At 53.6% G+C, this 20,033-nt stretch overlaps 7 protein-coding genes across 7 annotated transcripts; 4 read left to right on the plus strand and 3 right to left on the minus strand.

Annotated features, from left to right (window-relative positions):
- Positions 1-62: 62 nt before the first annotated feature.
- Positions 63-2,304, minus strand: pot1 (Protection of telomeres protein 1; the record flags this gene model as incomplete). Its single annotated transcript, XM_032033712.1, has 4 exons — positions 63-865; positions 920-1,898; positions 1,953-2,095; positions 2,154-2,304. The coding sequence occupies 4 exons, from the start codon at positions 2,302-2,304 to the stop codon at positions 63-65; spliced, it is 2,076 nt and encodes a 691-aa protein (XP_031887086.1).
- A 1,400-nt stretch (positions 2,305-3,704) lies between these two features.
- kapA (Importin subunit alpha) lies at positions 3,705-5,713 on the plus strand (the record flags this gene model as incomplete). The annotated part of the gene is made up of 3 exons (XM_032033711.1): positions 3,705-3,938; positions 4,236-4,745; positions 4,802-5,713. 3 exons carry the CDS (start codon positions 3,705-3,707, stop codon positions 5,711-5,713), a joined length of 1,656 nt encoding a protein of 551 aa, XP_031887087.1.
- Positions 5,714-6,895: 1,182 nt separating this feature from the next.
- NUT1 (Mediator of RNA polymerase II transcription subunit 5) lies at positions 6,896-10,290 on the plus strand (the record flags this gene model as incomplete). Its single annotated transcript, XM_066151166.1, has 8 exons — positions 6,896-7,556; positions 7,609-7,868; positions 7,924-7,986; positions 8,040-8,197; positions 8,425-8,431; positions 8,487-8,552; positions 8,607-9,144; positions 9,197-10,290. 8 exons carry the CDS (start codon positions 6,896-6,898, stop codon positions 10,288-10,290), a joined length of 2,847 nt encoding a protein of 948 aa, XP_066009587.1.
- A 202-nt stretch (positions 10,291-10,492) lies between these two features.
- On the minus strand, positions 10,493-11,456 carry CGGC5_v003716 (uncharacterized protein; the record flags this gene model as incomplete). The annotated part of the gene is made up of 2 exons (XM_066151167.1): positions 10,493-11,305; positions 11,364-11,456. The coding sequence occupies 2 exons, from the start codon at positions 11,454-11,456 to the stop codon at positions 10,493-10,495; spliced, it is 906 nt and encodes a 301-aa protein (XP_066009586.1).
- Positions 11,457-12,279: 823 nt separating this feature from the next.
- Positions 12,280-13,912, minus strand: Aldh3b1 (Aldehyde dehydrogenase family 3 member B1; the record flags this gene model as incomplete). The annotated part of the gene is made up of 4 exons (XM_032033708.1): positions 12,280-12,742; positions 12,799-12,894; positions 12,946-13,451; positions 13,517-13,912. 4 exons carry the CDS (start codon positions 13,910-13,912, stop codon positions 12,280-12,282), a joined length of 1,461 nt encoding a protein of 486 aa, XP_031887082.1.
- A 513-nt stretch (positions 13,913-14,425) lies between these two features.
- Positions 14,426-17,690, plus strand: CGGC5_v003718 (putative serine esterase; the record flags this gene model as incomplete). Its single annotated transcript, XM_032033706.2, has 6 exons — positions 14,426-14,716; positions 14,778-14,813; positions 15,393-15,455; positions 15,692-16,232; positions 16,288-17,542; positions 17,600-17,690. The coding sequence occupies 6 exons, from the start codon at positions 14,426-14,428 to the stop codon at positions 17,688-17,690; spliced, it is 2,277 nt and encodes a 758-aa protein (XP_031887080.2).
- Positions 17,691-17,997: 307 nt separating this feature from the next.
- fah (Fumarylacetoacetase) lies at positions 17,998-19,350 on the plus strand (the record flags this gene model as incomplete). The annotated part of the gene is made up of 4 exons (XM_032033705.1): positions 17,998-18,159; positions 18,210-18,690; positions 18,747-18,827; positions 18,893-19,350. 4 exons carry the CDS (start codon positions 17,998-18,000, stop codon positions 19,348-19,350), a joined length of 1,182 nt encoding a protein of 393 aa, XP_031887081.1.
- Positions 19,351-20,033: the final 683 nt, after the last annotated feature.

Below are 20,033 nucleotides of genomic sequence, written 5' to 3' on the forward strand. Positions count from 1 at the left end.
TCCCTACGCCATATATCCTTGAGTGAGTATCCATGGTCCCGTTTGATTCCCGTTCCGTTCCATTATCCACCACATATCTTGGTCCCAAAAAGTCCAAACACCCGTTCCCATCGCTTGCCAAATCCCGCGTCTGCTTTCGTTTCGTTGGGCTCCTTTACCTGCGCACCATACTGACGCACGCAGCAAGTAAAGGGCCGGTTGGAAACAGTTTTGTCGCTAGCCCCCTTTCCAGGCGGCTTGTCGATCATCTCAGCGTCGGAGCTATCCAACGGTGGTCGATCGCTGGGGGTCTTGTTGCTTGCCTTGGTCTTTTTCTTATTACCGGCATCAATGAGCGCCTTGGATTTCTTCTCTTCAAGATCACCCCAGAGAATGAACATCTTCTCGCGCAGCTTGGATAGCTCATCAGGGTCAGTGCGAAGATTGCAGGCGTCAAGGCCCGTTAGAAGCTGAGCTTCGAGGTTGTCGACCAGAACCCAGAAGGTGTTGTTCTTTGTGCCTGGGCTGTGCTTCTTGCCAGCCGTCGTCAATGTCGCTTCTTGGAGGCGTAGAGCAAAGCGCCACTCCCAGACGCGCTCGCCGACGAAGTTGTCTAGAGTCCCTCCATCTTCCTCTTCTGAATTCGAGTCGGACTCGGAGTCTGAATTATCAGACAATATGTCGTATTCTGTTCTTTTGCGGCCGGAAGCAAAGTCTTCGAGTCTTGGAGGGTGGAAGTCAATCACGCGCACATTGGCACGGTATTGGGCAACGGTGAAAGGCAGTTTGACAACAACGGTGGAGCCTTGCACTGTGGCTTCATAGGTCGCCGGCTCCAGGATGTCAGGTATGAGACTCGTCGGTTTGTCGTGATGCTCGCAGGTCACTTGATTTCTGTTAGCTTGCAATAAACACATAAGAAAAAGTTGAGCTCGGTTACCTAAGGGGTTAAGGTCAGGGAGAGGAGCTGCAGCTGGCAATGCAGGTTTCTCGTCCCCCTTTGCCTTCTCGGCCAACTGCGCTCGTTGAAGCGCTCGTCTCTGCTTTGAGTTCAAAGGTTTCTCTGCTTGATCAGGTGCAGACCGCTTTTTACTCGTCCTCCCAATGACCGAATCGATCTCCTTTTTTTGAGCCTTGAACTCTTTTTCGTAATTGCGTTTTCTCCGTATCGCGTTCTTGAGGGCAGGATGGACATTTTCCGGGTCCTCTTGTGGATCAAGAACCTCTATGGACATTTTTCTGGCGAAGTCGGTGCGGTCTTGACGGAGGAAGCCTTCCAAGTTCAGTCCGTTGTTCCCAAATTTGATCTGGATGTTCAAAAGATGAACCCAATCGCCGCACTTGACTTGAGAGCGGATAAGCGATGCGTGTGGCTCGTAGCACGTTATCTGTATGCACCTTTTGCCAAAGGGACCTGCCCAATCGACCTGCGCATTAGGATTGCCTGCCTTTCCCGAAGTGTAGCCGTAGGGATCTCCGTCTCTCCCTCCGTCCTGCGTCTGACCCTTCCAAGCGTGATTATAGAAGGACGTATTCTCGGTGTAGTCAGACACATACAGCGTGACCTTGTCACCAGAATTAAATGGTTCTTTAACAACTTGGACGATCAGGTCACGGAAAGTGCCATCCCTGACTTCTTGAAGCTCGCAAAGCTTTTGCTTTTCCCCCTTGATTGATTGCGCCACACGAGTTGCGAAGACTTCAGCATCCGGAATGCATTCTGCCTTGATATTCTGATGCAGCCAGGACACATACTTCTCGGCGCCAGGCTTCGACTTCTGACCAGCATCCTTCATAGATGGCGTCAGGGGTTGAGAGGCCGGCTGAGGATACGGGGGAATCTTGGACGCGGGATATACATGAATGGCAGTCGTTGCCCTGTTCGTCAAAAGAGAGAGCGATCCGGAGTGCTTTTGAACCTGGGAATCAATGTCAGCCACCACGAATAAAGAACCTCAGGTGGACGCACGCACCTTGGCTTGGTGGACAACAACAATATCTCCAGGACCGCATATAGGTATGTCTTTTTCTTGTACGCGGAAAATGTTCAACTCAACATCCCAAGTCACCTGGTCCTGGATCGAAATATCAATCAGGCGAAGCACGCACTTCATATCTGATTTTGTGTCAGGCTGCCCAAAGCAGTTTGACTGGGAAATAGGTCGAAAACATACCCTCATTTCTTGTTTTCATTGGGGCCCGGAAGTCTTTGACGACACCGATCACGTCGACGAAAGTCCAAGGCGTGATCTGTCCTTCCTCCATGAACTTTGCCAGCGCAGTGAAGCCCTTAGGAAGGTCCATGTCGGCATTTGTCTCGGCCATGTTGGCTGTTCTAGAGAGGAGAGGTAGGAAACACAAAGGAGACAGAATCGTTCGAACAAGATGAGTTGATTATTGGCGGTGGCCCAGTATCGTCATCGCCGACGACGACGAACGCCTGTTGTAAGGACCAGGATGGTGTTTTGTGTAGTGGTTCGGTCGTTGACTTCCTCCAAACGCGTGTCGGTGGCTTGAGGGCCTGTGAGACGCGCTGAGGTACCCCACCAAATTGGATGTCACTTCGCGAGACCATGTGCTTCGCTGGTGGAAGGTGCAGTTACTTGCTCTTGCCACAGCCACCCAGCCTGGCCTGTGCGTGTAATGGAAGCAATGGAATTACCCAAAAGTTCGACTTGCGCTCTTGGTAGTGTTTCCATCTCCACGCCCAACGTATTCCAGGCAGCAGAACATCTGGAAGCAGCAAAGATTAGGGCTGCAGGTACGCTGATGTCTTTTCCTCCGCCTTCAAGTAGGTCTCTCTTCCAGAACAGATATAGAACAACGGATAATGCGTCAAATGCAAAGATGAAGCAGACGCATCAAGGCACGCGGAACCTTGAAGGGCAAAGCTTTCAATCATTATCTTGAGAAACAAGTGGTGCATAGATGTAGACAACGGGCACCTTTGAGGCCTGGAAGCCAACCGTCCTCAGCGTCTTACTCAGTCTGGGAAGGTAAGTCCGTCATCGACCTCCAGAGGTGATGTGGAAAGAAGTACCTGCCTAGCATTTCATGACATAATCCCCTAGGAAACCAGGCTAAGCAAAGAGAGGCAGCGCCATTGTGGGGTCACAATCTCTTACAGAGCTACTCGTCTTACTACCTATCCAATTGAACTGCCTCCCCTGACTCAGCTAATGAGAAGCATCTGGAGAGCCAAAGCCCGCCATTGTACAGTGTGCCTCCCCACCTAACAGGAGGAGAAGGAGAAAAAGAAGGAAAAAAGACTTCAGTGTTCGCTTGCGGCCTCAGAAGCCGTACCGGGTACCTTAGGTAAGCTCTCACCCTCAAGCATGCCACATGTCAAGTGTACGTACACACACAGCCTTAGCGGGCTTGCCTGGATTTGGCGAAAGGCCCTGCACTTTTCTTTCGTCGACCCGCTCTCTCGCTTCATCCTCCCCGACTTCTCCTTCCCCCCATCATCAGTGGCATAAATTTCCCACCCCTCCATCTGCAACATCTTTTCTTCCCGCGTTCTGACACCGAACTCGGCATTTCCAGTTTTTACACACGAGAGAGCCTTCCCACATTCCTGCGCCAGACGACCAAGTCAGCATCTGTCAATAGAGACGGTTTCTTCCTTTCGCCTGCTCAAAGCAGTCAACCGCTACCTTCCCCCCTCCTGACGGGCGGCCCAAAAACAATCACTACCAGAATCAGCATCCATCTCAACAACCACCATGGCTGATCGGTACATCCCCGAGCATCGCCGCACCAATTTCAAGGCGAAGAGCACCTTCAAGCCTGAGGAGCTCCGTCGCCGCAGAGAGGAGCAGCAGGTCGAGATTCGCAAGGCCAAGAGAGAGGAGAACTTGGCCAAGCGCCGTGGTATCGGAACGGGCGAGAACAGACCCGGCGCTTCCCTCGGAGCTGCTCCAGACAGCGACGATGATACCGCTCCCACAGAGTCCCAGGTCAGTCTTGATATCTTTCTCGCGTTTTTGCGATGGCATCGTCGCTGTCGTCGTCCTCTTTGTTTGAACCCCACCAATACTGCCGCACCCTTCGTCTTATTTTCCCCCTCTGTTGCCAGGGCGCCTTGCCTCTGCCCCACTTGACCTTTGCGCGAGTCGGGACGGTCCTCTCCCACTAGACCTGAAGCCCCGCGCCAAACGCCTTGCGTGAGGTTCACGACGACTGGCATTCATCAACTCGCACAGATCAGAAACATTGCTACTAGTCACCAAGCACAAGATGCTAACTATTTACAGTTGAACGAGGACCTTCCTCAGATGGTCAACGGTGTCTTCTCCGACCAGATCGATCTCCAGATCCAAGCAACGACAAAGTTCCGAAAGTTGCTATCCAAGGAGCGCAACCCCCCAATCGAGGAAGTTATCAAGACTGGTGTCGTCAGCCGTTTCGTCGAGTTCCTGCGCTCCCCCCATACCCTGGTTCAGTTCGAGGCTGCCTGGGCCTTGACCAACATTGCTTCCGGCTCTGCCACGCAAACCCAGGTCGTTATTGAGGCTGGTGCGGTCCCCATCTTCGTTGAGTTGTTGGCCAGCCCCGAGCCGGATGTACGGGAACAGGCCGTTTGGGCTCTCGGCAACATTGCCGGCGATAGTCCTCACTGCCGCGACTATGTCCTTAGCTGTGGCGCTTTGAAGCCTCTGCTGGCCCTGCTCGGCGATAGCCGTAAGCTTAGCATGTTGCGCAACGCAACTTGGACTCTGAGCAACTTTTGCCGTGGCAAGACTCCTCAGCCCGACTGGAACACCGTACGTAGCCTGGCACTAATCCTCCCGTCCCGTTGCTTTGCTGACGTAATTCCCAGATTGCTCCCGCCCTGCCCGTTCTCTCCAAGCTCGTCTACTCCCTTGACGACGAGGTTCTCATCGACGCCTGCTGGGCTATTTCTTACCTCTCCGATGGGTCCAACGACAAGATTCAGGCTGTGATCGAAGCAGGCATTCCCCGTCGACTCGTTGAGCTTCTGATGCACGCTTCTACCTCCGTACAGACGCCCGCTCTCCGTTCCGTGGGCAACATTGTCACCGGTGACGACGTCCAGACGCAAGTGATCATTAACTGCGGTGCCCTGCCGTGCCTCCTTTCGTTGCTTAGCTCCAACAAGGATGGTATCCGCAAGGAGGCCTGCTGGACGATTTCCAACATCACCGCCGGTAACTCCGCTCAGATTCAGTCGGTCATCGATGCCAACATCATTCCGCCTCTTATTCACCTATTGTCTAACGGTGACTTGAAGACCCGCAAGGAAGCATGCTGGGCGATCAGCAACGCGACATCGGGTGGTCTGCAGAAGCCGGAGCAGATCAGATACTTGGTTTCTCAGGGCTGCATCAAGCCGTTGTGCGACCTTCTTGCCTGCCCTGACAACAAGATCATTCAAGTCGCTTTGGATGGATTGGAGAACATCCTTAAGGTCGGCGACCTCGACAAGCAGGCTGCTGGTGAAGGTCCTGACTCGATTAATCGTTACGCCTTGTTCATCGAAGAGTGCGGTGGCATGGAGAAGATTCACGAGTGCCAGACCAACGCCAACGAGGAAATCTACATGAAGGCCTACAACATTATTGAGAAGTACTTTTCGGACGAGGAGGAGAATGCGGACGAGGGCATGGCTCAGACGGCCGGTCCTAACGGCACGTTCGGTTTCGGCGCCAACGCTGCTCCCCAACAAGGCGGCTTCAGCTTCGCTAACGGCGGCGATTCGATGGACATGTAAAACTTCAGATTGTTAGCGCAACCCGATGTGCTTTTGCTGCTTCAGCAACTTGCCTTTGGATTCGACCCAAATCAGCACCCACACCCCCCAGCCCCCAGCACTATCTGTCACTCACCCACACCCCTTTCTGCCAGCGGCGCATTACATTTATTGCTGGACTGGCAGTCAAACACCTTTTCCCCCACCTACACACAACACACCTGCAATCGGCGTTCTCTAATATGGCTTGATGGAAATGATTGGAAGACGTTCCCAGTTGAGAGATGACAGGCCCTTTGGTAGCTTCAAAGCTCCAGCCTGAGAAAGAGGAAGAAGGCGAGAGGAAGAGAGAAGAACGCGGATATGGGCCGAAGGACGAGGCCCAGCAGACACGGGTGACAGACCTGATAGCTTAAAGCTCCAGGCCGGAGTCTGACTGGCCCACAACGCCACATGTGGCCATTGAGGCGGACTTGTACACCACGCGGGAGTTGGCCACGACGCCAGCGGCGACGACCGCGGATGGACGGCGGTACAAGAAACGGGTTGAATGGTGCTAGTGCATCTTAACTCGGGACGAGGAGTTTGGGCTGCACGACTTGCTGCCGGGGCCAAGTGGCATCTGGCTCATAGCGTTCGTAGCAAGCAATCCGCACAGCGGAATCAATGTCAATTCAATCGACAGTGAAAGTATTACTGTGCACGTTATATGCGTTCCTAGTGACCCCTTTTGTGACTTTGACAGGGAAATCTGCTAGGCGGCGCATAGTGATCAGATACACAACTTTGCGTGAAACGGCAATAGATGCATCCTGAAATGCGATGAACGTAGGATGATTGCCGTTGTCGTACTATGCATAAACCTACCTGTAGGAATGTGCTGCGATTTGAGGTGCAGGGGTGGGCTTGCGAACGCCCCGCCACTGAAGCGCCGTCCTTATTGAACCCAACCTACCTCGGGATCCCGCAAAAAGGTGCACGGCTGCTACTCTTACTGCCTATGCGTTACAGGTACACCAACATTGGCAATCCCAAGGTACATTTGCGCTCAGCCCTGCCTCATCGCCAAACCCGGTTCTAATTCTTCTCCCACCCACGACAGTACTCAACGCGAGCTCCGTAGCATGCGTAATCGCGCATTCGAGGCGACGCCAACCAGCAGCACTTGATGCGCCCGACACCTAGCGACAGCCGAGTTGCACGATGGACGGTCGCGTAATCCGAGGCGTCCAGCGCGCCGCGCTGAAGCAGTGGAACGAGTTCATTGCCAAGAGTCTTGCAACTCGTCTGGATCCCGACAAATTCGAATCATACGTCCCTTTCCTTCAGGCGAAACACCCGCTTCCTCCCTCCGTCGTTGCCGATCTGTTCCTGCGGCCCCAGCCTCACAACCATGAGAGCCTCGATCCTCGAGTTCCACGCTTCCTCCAAGTACTGTCTGACCTCAACTACATCGACACGCCTTCTATCTTAGAGGCTCTATATAAGTACTCTACTTCGCGTGCGCACTCTAGAGAAGCTGCGCAAGCTTCGAATGGCGGCAATCCTACATCTCAGACCCTGCGATGGGCGAGCTCGTACTCGGCAGAGGAAGTCATGTTCTATAGACTTACGAAGTCTGTAGCTCAAGGTACAGCGATACCGAATACCGAGACTGGCCTTGCAATCGCCAAGATTATGGCCAGTTGGATTGCTCTGTTCACCGACGCCGCCACGGCCTTCACGGTCGACGTCATGGGCCAGCTGCAAAACAGCCAGGCGAGGGAAGAAATGGAGTCCGCGCGAGCTGCCTTTGTAGCCTTGCTCCTTGGAGTATGCGAAAATCACACAGTAATGAAGGCTTTTGGAAGCCCCGAGGCAAAAAGTAAGCATAGCCGGAATCTGTGCCCCTAGGAATTCGACTGACTGGTATAAAGACACCAGGAAGGCCCTGTCCGAGAGTCTAGCAAACTTCGTGCCTACGATCATGCAGAACGCCGGACCTATAGCAACTCGTCTGGACATGTTTCGTACAAGCACGCTAGCAGCGTTTGAGCCTGTTGATGAGCAGAAGAACACATCAAATGTCGAGATAGAAGACCTCTTTGATTCCTCTGTAGCACTTGAAAACTTCGTCATTTCCGAACTGCCAATCGTTAACTCGAGAGCGGGCCTATATATATATCTGAATGCTGCGGTTAGTACATGGTCGTTGTTAACAGTGAAGATGCTGACAATCATCTTTATTGTAGCTCGTTGGACGGCCACTGATCGACGATATGTCCATCTTCAACTATCTGAACAACAGATATCAGGTAATGCCAAATGGCACTATGTCATGCGCAAGTGCTGACGCTGCGAGTCTTAGGGAGACGTACAGACAACCACTATTGACCTCATATTAGCCTCGTTCGATGTGTTGGCCAATGCTGTTTCTCGAAATGAAGGCAACTCGGCTGCTCCTCTCCTTCGTTCATTTCTCATGAACAAGCTGCCTCTTCTTATTGAAAACTTGAGCAAACATATGTACCCTCCTCTGACGGCGGAGTTTTGCATCACAGAAGCGCTGGGCCGCGTAGACACAAATACCTTTCCCACACTTTCATCTATGTTTGATGAGTCCAGGAGCAACAACCCTTTCACCGACTCCGTTCGAGAAGAGTTCTGCTGGGCGTGCTGTCTCCATGGTCTAGTGCGAGAGAGCAGTATTGAGGGCCTTCTGGGCGAGACACCTTATCAAAACCTTCCGGCAGGTGGAAGGTACGTGAAGGACAATCTGGTTGCAGAATGCCTCGCGGATCCTGAGCGCATGCAGGCCCTCATTGGAGAGCTCGATGGGAAAGATGGAAATGCTGGCGCAGTCTGCCAGGCATTGACTGAGGTATGTTTTTGCTAGTCAGCAGTGGATTATATCATGTCTTCCTGACACACGCAGGTTCTGGGACAACTTTGCAGAAATAAGGAGACAATGTCTCTCAAGCTCCTTTGCAGTCAACTGGCCCAAAAACCCCTGTCTCTAGACGTCATGCTGCTTTTTGAGAAACCGGCCACAATTCTTCATCCACTCTGCGATCTTCTAGACAACTGGAAGTATGATGAGGATCAAGGCGAGTATCAGCCCGTATACGAGGAATTTGGGTCCATTCTTCTTCTGGTCATGGCCTTTGCATATCGCTATAACTTATCTGTATCTGATCTTGGGATCGTGTCTCCTGACTCCTTCGTCTCGAAACTGCTCGGCCAAGGTCACCAGAGCCGAGTGTTTGATGAATTATCAGAACAGCAAAAGGGTCATCTCGACGGCTGGATTCATGGGCTTTTCGACTCGGAAGCTGGTGGGCTAGGAGACGAGCTCATGTCGTCGTGCCCCCCGCAAGACTTTTACCTCCTTGTTTCAACCCTTTTCCAAAACATTGTGCTTGCCTTCAGCACTGGTCATCTGTCCGAGGAAAGCTTGAGAGGAGGAGTCGAATGTAAGATTGACTCTGGCTGGTCGCCCTTTGCTGTGGCTAACTGAACTGTCAGATCTTGTCGACACATTTCTTCTACCATCTCTGGTTGTAGCCATCACGTATCTCTCCAATTCTCTGCTTATTGAACGGTCCGAATGCCAGAAGGCCATCGTCAGAGTGTTGAAGTCTGTCCTCGAGCCAACTTCGATTTCAAAGGAGGCATCGGACATGCTGTCCTCTGTCATGAACATCGTCGCAAAGCCTTTGGAGCACTCGCTGAGGACATATCAGCGATCAGACCCGAAAAGTCAAGAAATTGAGCCACTTTTAAGGGCAATAAAGGACAGCATCCCATTGTCCCGAAGGACAGGGGCGGCGGACCACGTCGAACTAGAAGCTTGGTCAGGTGTTCAACAACACCAGCACAACCATCAAAACGTAGGCTTTGCAAATACACTCCGACAAACTTTGCAAAGTCTCGTGCAATGGAGCATACATCCGGCCATGGATAGGCCGCCTCCGACGTATACCCACCGTCAAATACTCGTAGCTCTCATCATCCTCGGCGCGAAGCGACTACTACAACTCATTTACGAAGACATTAGACAACATAGCGAAGCTGGGAGTGGCAGCATCGTTTACGACGTGGCTGCGAACCTGGTTTGCGCCCCTGACGCGAACGACAGTCCTTGGGCAAACGCCCTCAACTTCATGGATAACTCGGGAAACATGCCGGCGCCTATCCAGAAGAAGCTGACGATGCGGGAAGTTCTGAAATCGGATGCCGAGAACTGCAAAAGACTGCAGAAGACAGATATGAATCTGGCCGAGATCGTGGTGAGACTACATCGCAAGGTGGAGTCCCAGATGGTCGTCGCTCAGGCCGCAGCCATTCAGGCAGATACCATGCTGCAAAACGATCTTGGCCTGGGCTTAGATGGAGGCACGGGCTCTCTCGACGATGCCATGGCAGCTGCAACTGCGAATGTTGTTGCCGGAGATGGCATGTCCGTAGATAACGTCAGCCTCGACTTGAGTATGGCTGGCGATATGGGCTTGGGTGGACCTTCCAACGCTGGGGGTGGTCTTGACCTTGGGGACAATGACCTCTTCAGTGGTCTCGATACTGGCGATGACTTTCAGTGGGACAATATGGATCTCTCGTAATGGAACACGACTTCTCAGTATCGGGTGCGATGGTGTCCCTACTGGTTTGCATCGTGTGTGGTTTACATGGACGCATGGGCGCAAAAGGACTGGAAGGGAGGGGAAAACGGGTCTTTACATCAGGGCCTTTTCACTAGGGATAGAGAGATAGATAGCATGCTACGTTACATCTGATACCAAGAAATCGCACTCTGCCTGTCCTTCACTTTGCATCAACCCAGCTTCCAATTGTGAACTGCGAGTTGCACATGTTGGTGAGTTCCCAGTCTTCGGCGCCCATCTCGGCCTTCATGTTGGCATCTCCCCGGCCGCCGCACAATCCCCCCACGAACATGGTGGCCATAAAATGGTCGTCCGTCGCGTGGGCTTCGCGGAACTTGGGATGCTTCATTAAACTCGTCACCTTGCGCCTCAGCATAGGTCCGCCGCATGGCTTCTTGCCACGGATGGCACAACCATAGACTGCCTGGTCCGTAGGCACGTCTTCCTCGTAGGCTGGGCAAAAGGTGTCGATGACTTCCTGGCGGAAATCAAGCGCCCACGGCTCCGGCGGGGTGGGCTGGGCGAAGTTGTCGCGGAAACGGAGCATTGGGCCCCAGACGTTGCGGTAAAGGTTGTGAACAGAGCCCCCCGACCCGATGAACAACGTCTTGTGCTTGGCCGCCCGCAGGGGACGAAGCGCAGCGCCGACGGCTACGTGGAAGTGAGGGTCATAGAAGTCGTTCATGGAGATTAGGGTTGTGGGTGGACAGGCTTTTGGAAACATGCGAATCAGGACGAGGTAAGTGTCGTGGATCCAGTCGAAGGTCGGGTCGGTTTTGGAAGGGATGCCTGCTGCCTCCAGGTGCGCTTGGATCGTGGGAATGTAATCCAGGTCGGGGTTGAGCTTGTAGGGGTGGTATTTTTGGGGGTTCACGTAGGCTACAGGTGATTTTCCGGGCTTGGGATGCGCGGAGATGAGCACCTCTCCGGGAGCATTCGTTGCCCAGTGTGCGCCCTGTCCGTTGTGAGTTGGCTGATCAGAAAAGAAGCGGGGGATGGTGAAACGAGCAACGACGAAGCTGTATGCTTACCATCATAATGATATGCTCTATGCCCTGAGCGAGAGCTTCATCGCCACACTTCTTCCAATACGTGGCCGAGTGGCTCTCCTCGCCTAGCATCATTGTCGAACCATGAGAAAAGAGGTGAACTGGGGTCATGGGACCCTCTTCATTGCTTCCAACGGCCATGTTTGAGAGGCGTCGTCCTTCTTGCGGGATGTCGCTGTGGTAGCTGTATACTTAGGATATATACGATCGAAGCTAACGTCGATCTTTGGAGCACTTTAAATGCTCAACTGGAGTTTGTCGTAAAAAACTGATGGATGGCTCGATGGCGAAGACTTCTGGGAAGGTTATCTCACGTCGTGGGCATTGATGTTAGTGGTAGTTGGCTGTTCTCGATAGCTATGCCGATTGTCATTGCCACATCTCAGCCCAGGACGGCCCCATCGGCGGACGGAATGCTCACTCGAGACGCTATATCAGATCGTCCGGCAAACTTGAGAGGCCCGACATGGCGGCAATTACTGCTTCGCCATGCCCCCGGAAGGTAGGAGCGTGAATGGTCTGGGGTTCGCCTGGGGAAATACGGGGCCGGCGGGGCCGGTGCAAAAGACTGGGCTCTTTCCTCCACTTCCCGAGCCGAGACCGAGCCGGTAGGCCAGCCCGCCCTCAACAACCCAAGTGCCGAATCACTGCAACTACCATGGAATGCGACCTGAACACGCCTGATTCGTGTGGTTTCATTTCTGCATGTGTTGATGACTTAGTCAGCGGCCAGCAAACTTCCCCGGGGCATTTTGCGAAGGCCTCGTATCTTGGGAACCATTGGTGATCTGCCTGAAGCATTGTTGAAGTTGCCAAATTGTGATGAATACAGTAAGAAGTGGGTTGCATTTGCAGACTATTATACAGACGCACAAACCTAAATATGAAAATGAGGAAACTAAGACCTGAGCTTCAATGCGTAGTCAAACACTCTACGTCCACCGATCCATGTTCCATACGCCAGACTGGGGAGCACAATGCTCATGATCAGGCTGGCACCAACTACGAACCCTTGCTCGAAGAATCCCAACCTGCTGTTTCCAGGCTGGTTCGTGGGCTTCAGGGGGGCAGTCGCCAAAGCTCGCAGGCTTTGTGTCGTGATGCCGCCGGCGCCAGAGAGGAGCTGGTCGACCTTTGCCAGTGCGCCGGAAGGCTGCTCAATGAATTGTGGCCGGGACACGGAAAACATTTCCTTGCTGTAACGGAACTCGAAGGCCGCATCGTGCGAGGTGGATGCCGCAGGCCCCAGCAGAAGGCTGGAGGGGATCTGGTTGACAAAAGAAATGTGCGAGGGAAGGTGTTGTGAGAGGTACTTTGCCGCGTCAGGACTGGCGAAGAAGTAGCCCGCCAAGAGAGGCTTTCTATGAACAGTATTGAGACAGCGTTTCGTGAGAGGGAATGAGATGGAATGACTTACTCAAACTCATAAGTGTATATGGAATCCACGAGGCCAGATGAAGTCGCAATCGGCAAGAAACGCCCACTAACCTTAGCATTCAAGAGAGAAGTGTTCCTGCAGTCGTCAACAGCCTGTCGCTATCACTGAGCACCAGGAAAAACTCACTTGTCCTTGATGTCAACCAACTTGAAGTCCTTCGATCCAAAGCTGGAGACCAGCCGCTTCTCCTCAGCCTCCTGTACGGCCGCCCTCGTCTCGTCGCTTTTGTTGTCACTTGCGCGTCGAACGGTCGTCTCCCGCGCGAAGGCAAGGGAAGCGTGCTTTGAGCATGCTTCGAAGAACTCCTTCTTCACGTACTCATTGACTAGAACGAGATCTGGCGCATACGGTGACTGTCCCCCAAAGCCGAAACGTGCGGCTGTGATGGCCCCTGCTGCGGCTTCAATGTCGGCGGTACGGTCGACGATGGCAATGGTACGGGCAGTGTTGGAGGAAACAAAGTGATTAACATGGCTTGCGCTGGGTGCAACGCCTGTTTGATCCACGAGGATTGCTGAGTCGAGAAGCGATTGATCCGTAATTTTCTTTGTAATGCAGAAAGCATTCTGATTCAGAGCTCGAGGGAGAACGCTGCGGAGAATCGAGTCAAGCTGCAGCAGAGTATCTTCGAGCTGCTCGCTCTTGGGTCAGCTTCGTTCAAAACCATGAGATGACCGTGGTTCGGAATCCTACAAACCTCAAGCGCAACCACAGAGCCTGCAGCTATAGCCGCAGCAAGAGGGCTCAGAATAGAGAACAGCCGAGTGTAAGTTGTTGGTCTAATGATGACCAGCCCAGCACCGGTTCGTCTAGTGGTGTTGTCCTTGCCATGAGCTACTAGATACTCGGTATCGAGCTCCTTCCCAAAGTCAAGAGACTCATAGAAGTGGCGAACGGCCTCCATTGATAGAAAATGCTCAACCTCGACTTCCGTCTTTGACGCGCCCGAGTCCTTTTCTTCGGCAGCGCACAGCGCTGCGGACTCCTTGCGTAATTCCTCATGAAGACTGATGAGGTTGTCTTGGCGGAACCGAATGCCCTCCGCGCGCCCATCAACAAGGGTCACGAGCAGTTTCTCGATGGCAGGTTCCATTGCGGCGGTCGGTTGGTCTCCAATGAGAAGGGCAAAGAGGTGTGAATAGGAGGGTAAGTGAGATGGACGCAATTCTGATCTGCCCTGGGTGAAGTTGAAGCTATTCTATCTAGATACCCCGAGGGAGCTGTGACATATTCCGACAGTGACACCCTTCAATGACCCGATAGCTCGAACGGCTTGGCGGTACCTCAACCTGGACGTCCGGGGCTGAGAGGGGCGGAAAGTGGAGGACAGGGGTGCTGGTCGATCACAGTCAAGCTTACCAGGATAGGGCAGACGCAGTTCACTTCTCCCCGCATTTCCGACGCAGGACTCGTTCAAACGGGGAGCGGGTTCGCGGAGATGGACGGGTCGACGGTCGGCATATTGAAGCGGCCTGCTCCCCCCTTGTGGTTCATTTTCCAGACAGGCGTAATTGAGTCCAGAACTAAGATTGAAGTCGTTTACAACACAACTCATCCTTTGCAAAACCCACTCCACAGACAAGAACGTATAGCCACGCGCATCAGTATGTCGGCCACCACAACAGACAACCCGATCACAACGGCAGTCCGCCAGGACTACCTCCACGACTACAGCATCCGACTCACTGGAGGCGTCGAGGAAGCGTACGCGAGGCCGTCCAGAGATGCGCCTCTGCCAGCGGTTGAGAACCCTCCCGATTGGTATGACCAGCATCGCCAAGTGCCTCCGTACAGACCCATCAACCGAGAACTCGATGTTGCAGACAGACCTTGGGGATCCAACAGGATTGAGAACGGCTTCGTTTTTGTGATGTTGAACGGATGTTGGATTCAAGGGGTAAGAATGCGCCCATGGCTAGGCAAACCATGCCGGCTGGTTGCTGACGTGCGTCTGACAGGTTACCAACTGGCTTTGGAGAAGCACGGGGGGGAAGGTAAACCAGACATATTGGAGGGCCAAGGTTGGCGGCGAAATCTGACTGCTAGCAGCGGTGGATTTGGAGACGGAGGGAGATATCATGGCATTGCGATTGCAATTGTACACTACCGGATCGGGAATTCCGCGAAACCACACTAGGCACGAATAGCTTCATCTATTTTGACCGAAAGTGGTTGAGAATCGCCATATGAGAAGGAGCGCATGTGTGTGCATGAGAGGCAATATTGACGTTGGTTGGCGAAACCATCGTAAAACTCGCCAGCATGTCGGAAGCCACTATCGGCTCGGCAATAGAAATGCAGTATACTGAGTTTTCATTCGCAGCGTACCTGTGTAGGTGACTCGGCTCGCCTGAGCTAAGCTGATACAAGAGAAGAAAGAAAAGGAAAGGATGCATTGGCATTGACCCCTGCCCCTTCGCGTTGGAGCTCCGAGGCTCGCCGGAGCACGTCACATTTGCTTCACAAGAAGGGAGCTCAAACCTCGTCGTCTCCTAACCAACCAAAAACCAAAACCAGCCACAGCCACAGCGGCAGCCCGTCAGCCCGTCATACACGAAACAGTTCGAGGACAGTACGGGGCGTGCTGTGCCTCGCTAGGTAGGTACGCTCAGCTGCCTACCTACGCAGTACCCAAGGTAGGTACCTAACCTAGGTAACCGTAAGTTGAGGTCCGGTGCAGGGCAGCTGGTTGGGGTCAGCCCCTCCCCCACCCTTCCGCCGCCGACGGAACGCCATGAGGGGTCCATCTTCATCACCTCCGCTGTCCACTCCAACGTCAAGAGCTCTTGCCGTGAAGAACGTGACTGCGATTCCGAAATCTCCCCGTCTCTCGCAATAAAACCCAATTAGGACCCTTCTGAAACAAACACAGTTGATTCTAAGTGACAACATTACCACCGTCTTCGTAACCTCACCACCAATCTATTTAATCGCCATGTCTGTCAAGACTCCGCCCATCAAGGACCTCCTCGAGGTTACGGAGGACAAGGAGAATCGCCTTACTTTTATGAAGAACGTCTCCATTCCCCTGAAGGATTCACCACTTCCAATCAGAGCCAATGTCTACCTCCCGCTCACGTCGGAAAAGACCGGTCGCTATCCGGTGCTGGTAACCTACGGCCCCTATGGCAAGGACATTCCGTACGCCAAGTTCTACCCTAAGTCGTTCAGTGAAGTGAACCCCGAGCAGAAGTCAAAGTACTCAGCCTGGGAGACGCCGGACCCTGTCTACTGGACCAGCCAGGGCTATGCCATCATTAGAGCCGACGAGCGCGGCCTGGGCCAGAGCCCTGGTTTTCTAGATACCATGAGCCGCGGCACGAGCGAGTGTTTCTTCGATGTTGTCGAATGGGCCGCTGAGCAGCCTTGGTCTAGTGGAAAAGTTGGCCTACTAGGTATATCCTACTATGCTGGTATGTGTCTCCTGTCTAGACGCCAATCATCGCCGGTTGCTTATACATGTCACAGGCTCTCAGTGGCGAGTTGCGGCTCGCCGCCCCAAAGGTCTCGCAGCCATCATCCCGTGGGAGGGTATGTCTGACTACTACCGTGACCGTTGTCGGCACGGTGGCATTTACTCCAATAAGTTCATCGGCGTGTGGTGGAATCGACAGGTCCTTGTGAACCAGTATGGCCGCAAAGACAGGTCGAAACTGGACTTTCCTCCAGATGGGCCCGGAGCCAGGGGTCAGGAGGACACCATCGAGGGTGATCTGCCTGACGACGTCCTGGTCGCCAACCGTCAGGATCAAACCAAGGATAACGAAGCCAATCGTTTCCGCGATGACGACTATTACGCCAGCAAGGAGTATAAGCTGGAAGACATTGAAGTTCCCGTGTTGAGCGTTGCCAACTGGGGTGGTATTCTCCTTCATTTGAGAGGCAACGTCCAGGGATATCTCGGGGCCGGCTCCAAGCTGAAGTACCTCCGCTTCATCACCGGGCGGCATGATTTACCCTTCTACTACCCCGAGGAGGTTGAACTCCAGAAAAGCTTCCTCGACGCTTTTCTGAAGGGTGATGATCGCGTGGGCTGGAGTGTTCCTGGTAAGGTGTCTCCTGTAACGCTCACACTGCGCAAGGGCAACGTCGGTTTCAACGATGCGCAGAGGGAGAAGGCTTACGAGAAAAGAGAGGAGAGTGCCTGGCCCATTCCACGTACGGAGTACACAAAGTTTTTCCTGACCTCGGACCTGGGATTGACAGCAGCTGGTCCCAGTTCGGAGTCAAAGACTGTGTCGTATAAGGCTCTTGGGTCCTTGGAAAACCAGCAATTCGTCTCCTTTGCCACTGCGCCCTTTGAGCAGGAAACCGAAATCACAGGTCACGTAGTGGCCCACCTCAACGTCTCTGTAATGCCCGACAATACCGGACACGACACCGATATTGACCTATTCGTCACTCTGCGCCACATCGACCCGACAGGCCAGGAAGTGTTCTACACAGGAACAGCCGGAGACCCTGTGCCACTTGTGAAGGGCTGGCTTCGTGTGAGCAACCGTAAAGTGCATGTCGAGAACCCTAGACACAAGTCTTGGCTGCCTCACAGAGAGTATCTTTCAACAGACGTCCAGCCTGTCAAGACCGGCGAGATTTACGCGGTAGATGTCGAGCTCTGGCCTACGAACGTAGTTGTCGACAAGGGCGGCAAAATCGTATTTGAAGTTGCGAGTGGCGACACACAAGGCAGTGGCATTTTCCAGCACTCCTCCGATGTCGATAGGTGAGCCCCTCTTCCCGCACATCCTTTTCAACACCATGACTAACTTCCAATCCCTAGGCCTGCCATCAAGTTTGCAGGGCTCAACAACATTCATTTCGGGCAGGGCCTGGAGAATTATGTGACGTTGCCCGTAATCCCGTCCAAATGAAAACTTGGTGACGAATTTGGAAGTACCTGATGCGTGGGAGGGCGCGTATGCCGCAAAGTTTGCCGAACTGCTCTTTAAACCAGATGCTAGGTTCGGGAAATTAAACCGAGCCAGTGAATCCGGGGCCGGCGGCGGCGGCGGGGGCGGGGGAAGAGGGGGCGGCTGATGTTGGACCACCCTATGAAGCTTGTTGCTGTGAGACGTAAAAAACAAGTAGCCGCTGTCGTAGAATGATGTGTAGCTGATACTCTGAATTTTGTCGCCGTTACTCCTTTCATCATTGAATTTGAACGCCCAGCACGCGAAGATGAGCTTCTCTGAGCATTTCTCCCTGGCCAACATTCCGTACGGCATTGCCAGCACTGCCAAACATCCTAAGGGCGTAGCCACGAGAATTGGCGATTTGGTTGTATTTCTTGCGGATTTGGGCCTCGATGCTTCCAAGCAGGTCCAAGACGCGCTGTCCCAGGTATATGCCACAGCCTTCGAAAGAGGAACGTGATATTGACCATGAACTAGCCAACTCTCAACGCTCTAGCCGCCATAGGGAAGGACGAACTCCGTATGCTCAGAAAGAATATTCAAACCACCTTGTCCGATCAGTCGGTGGTTTCAAAACATGGCGTCCCAATTGAAAATGTTCATCTGCATTTGCCGGTGCAGATTGGCGGTTTCACCGACTTCTCTTGCTCCAAGGAACACTTGTTGAATGCATCAGCGGCCGTTATGGGACTGGCGTCGATGCCGCCCGCAGCACCATATCTTCCGATCGGGTACAGCGGTCGGCCGTCCAGCATCGTGGTCTCGGGAACGAAAATCACTCGCCCATACGGTCAGTTTCGTGATGGAGACAAGATTGGGTTCGGACCATGCAGAGCTCTTGACTACGAGCTGGAGGTAGCTTGCATCATTGGAAAGGCGACGGAACTTGGCGACCGGGTTGCGATTTCTGATGCCGACGAGCATGTCTTCGGCCTTGTTCTGTTGAATGACTGGAGTGGTAAGTAGAGCATCGTTGCGAAGGAAGGAGAGAGCCTCGTCGCTGACAGCAAGCAGCTCGTGACATCCAAGGGTTCGAGATGAACCCTCTCGGCCCAATGAACGGCAAGTCTTTTGGAACTTCAATCAGCCCTTGGGGTAAGTCTTACGTCCGCACGCCGAATTGTTCCTGATTGCAGTACTGACACTGCAATTGGTTTCAGTGATAACCCTTGAAGCCCTTGAGCCTTTTGCGACACGGCCGCCCACAAAGGACGTACCAGCGCAGCCTTACCTGCTCGACCACAAAGAAAAGTCAAACTACAACATTGCCCTCAAAGCCGAGGTATTGGCGGACGGGCAGACCACGACGGTATGCATGGCGCAGCTCAGCTGGATGTATTGGACGTTTCGAGATCTTGTAGCGCAGCAGACGATCAACGGTTGCAATCTCAACACGGGTGACGTTTTGGCTACGGGTACGGTGTCGGGTGCTGGCGACGACGAGCACGGCTGTCTGCTTGAGATGACCAAGGGTGGCACGGTGAGTTGGAAGACATCTGACGGTCAAGAAAGAACATATCTGCAAGACGGCGACGGAGTGCGCATGAGCGGCTATGCTGGCGACGGCGTGGGGTTCGGCGAGTGCATCGGATTCATCTCTCCCGCTCGGCCATTTTGAACCGACAGGGAAGTCGATTCGCGAGGCGGCAAAGAAGATTGACTGGAACTTGGAAGCCGGATGCGCAGGCGGGAGCGCCGGTCCTCGAGTCGAGGCCAGGTGCTCCGAGCCGATCCCTGAGCCCCAGCTGGCCCTTCTCACGTCGGTCGAACTGGTCTCGGTTTCCGAAAGTGGCAGGCCTAGGCACCTGCACCTCCGTTGGTGCGGATGTGTCGCAGTGAAAGTGCGGCATTGGGTTTGACGCAGTGGGAGAGGAGAGCATGGGGTTCTTAGTGTGCGTGACCGCCGGTTCTACAGGAAACAAGAACCAACATTTCAGCCCAGCAGCTCCCGCGGCCGTTGAATTCCGTAGAAGGTTGTCGTAATACTGCGTAATCCCAAATATTTTGGGGGTCTTGCAGACCATGCGTCCAGCTGTAGCTGTGCCTTATCCGAGGCGGCTAGAATTCCCGCGTGCCCAGACAAGCCTAGGTTCGATTCACCCGCTTCCCCATGGGCACCCTCGGCATGTTCGGGGCGGGACCGGGATCCACTTGTCCGAAGTTTATGCGCACGAATCTGATGGCACCCGTGGACCATCGGAGGAACGGAGTGGAGCGCCATGCCCTGATCCCCGTCAACCTGAAAGCTGTCGACCTGTGTGTGAAAATCCTGGTAGAGACCGATGTTTGGTACCTACCAGG

This window comes from Colletotrichum fructicola (assembly GCF_000319635.2).
Source record: "Colletotrichum fructicola Nara gc5 chromosome Unknown KSG_Nara_v1_contig02, whole genome shotgun sequence".
Classification (NCBI taxonomy): domain Eukaryota; kingdom Fungi; phylum Ascomycota; class Sordariomycetes; order Glomerellales; family Glomerellaceae; genus Colletotrichum; species Colletotrichum fructicola.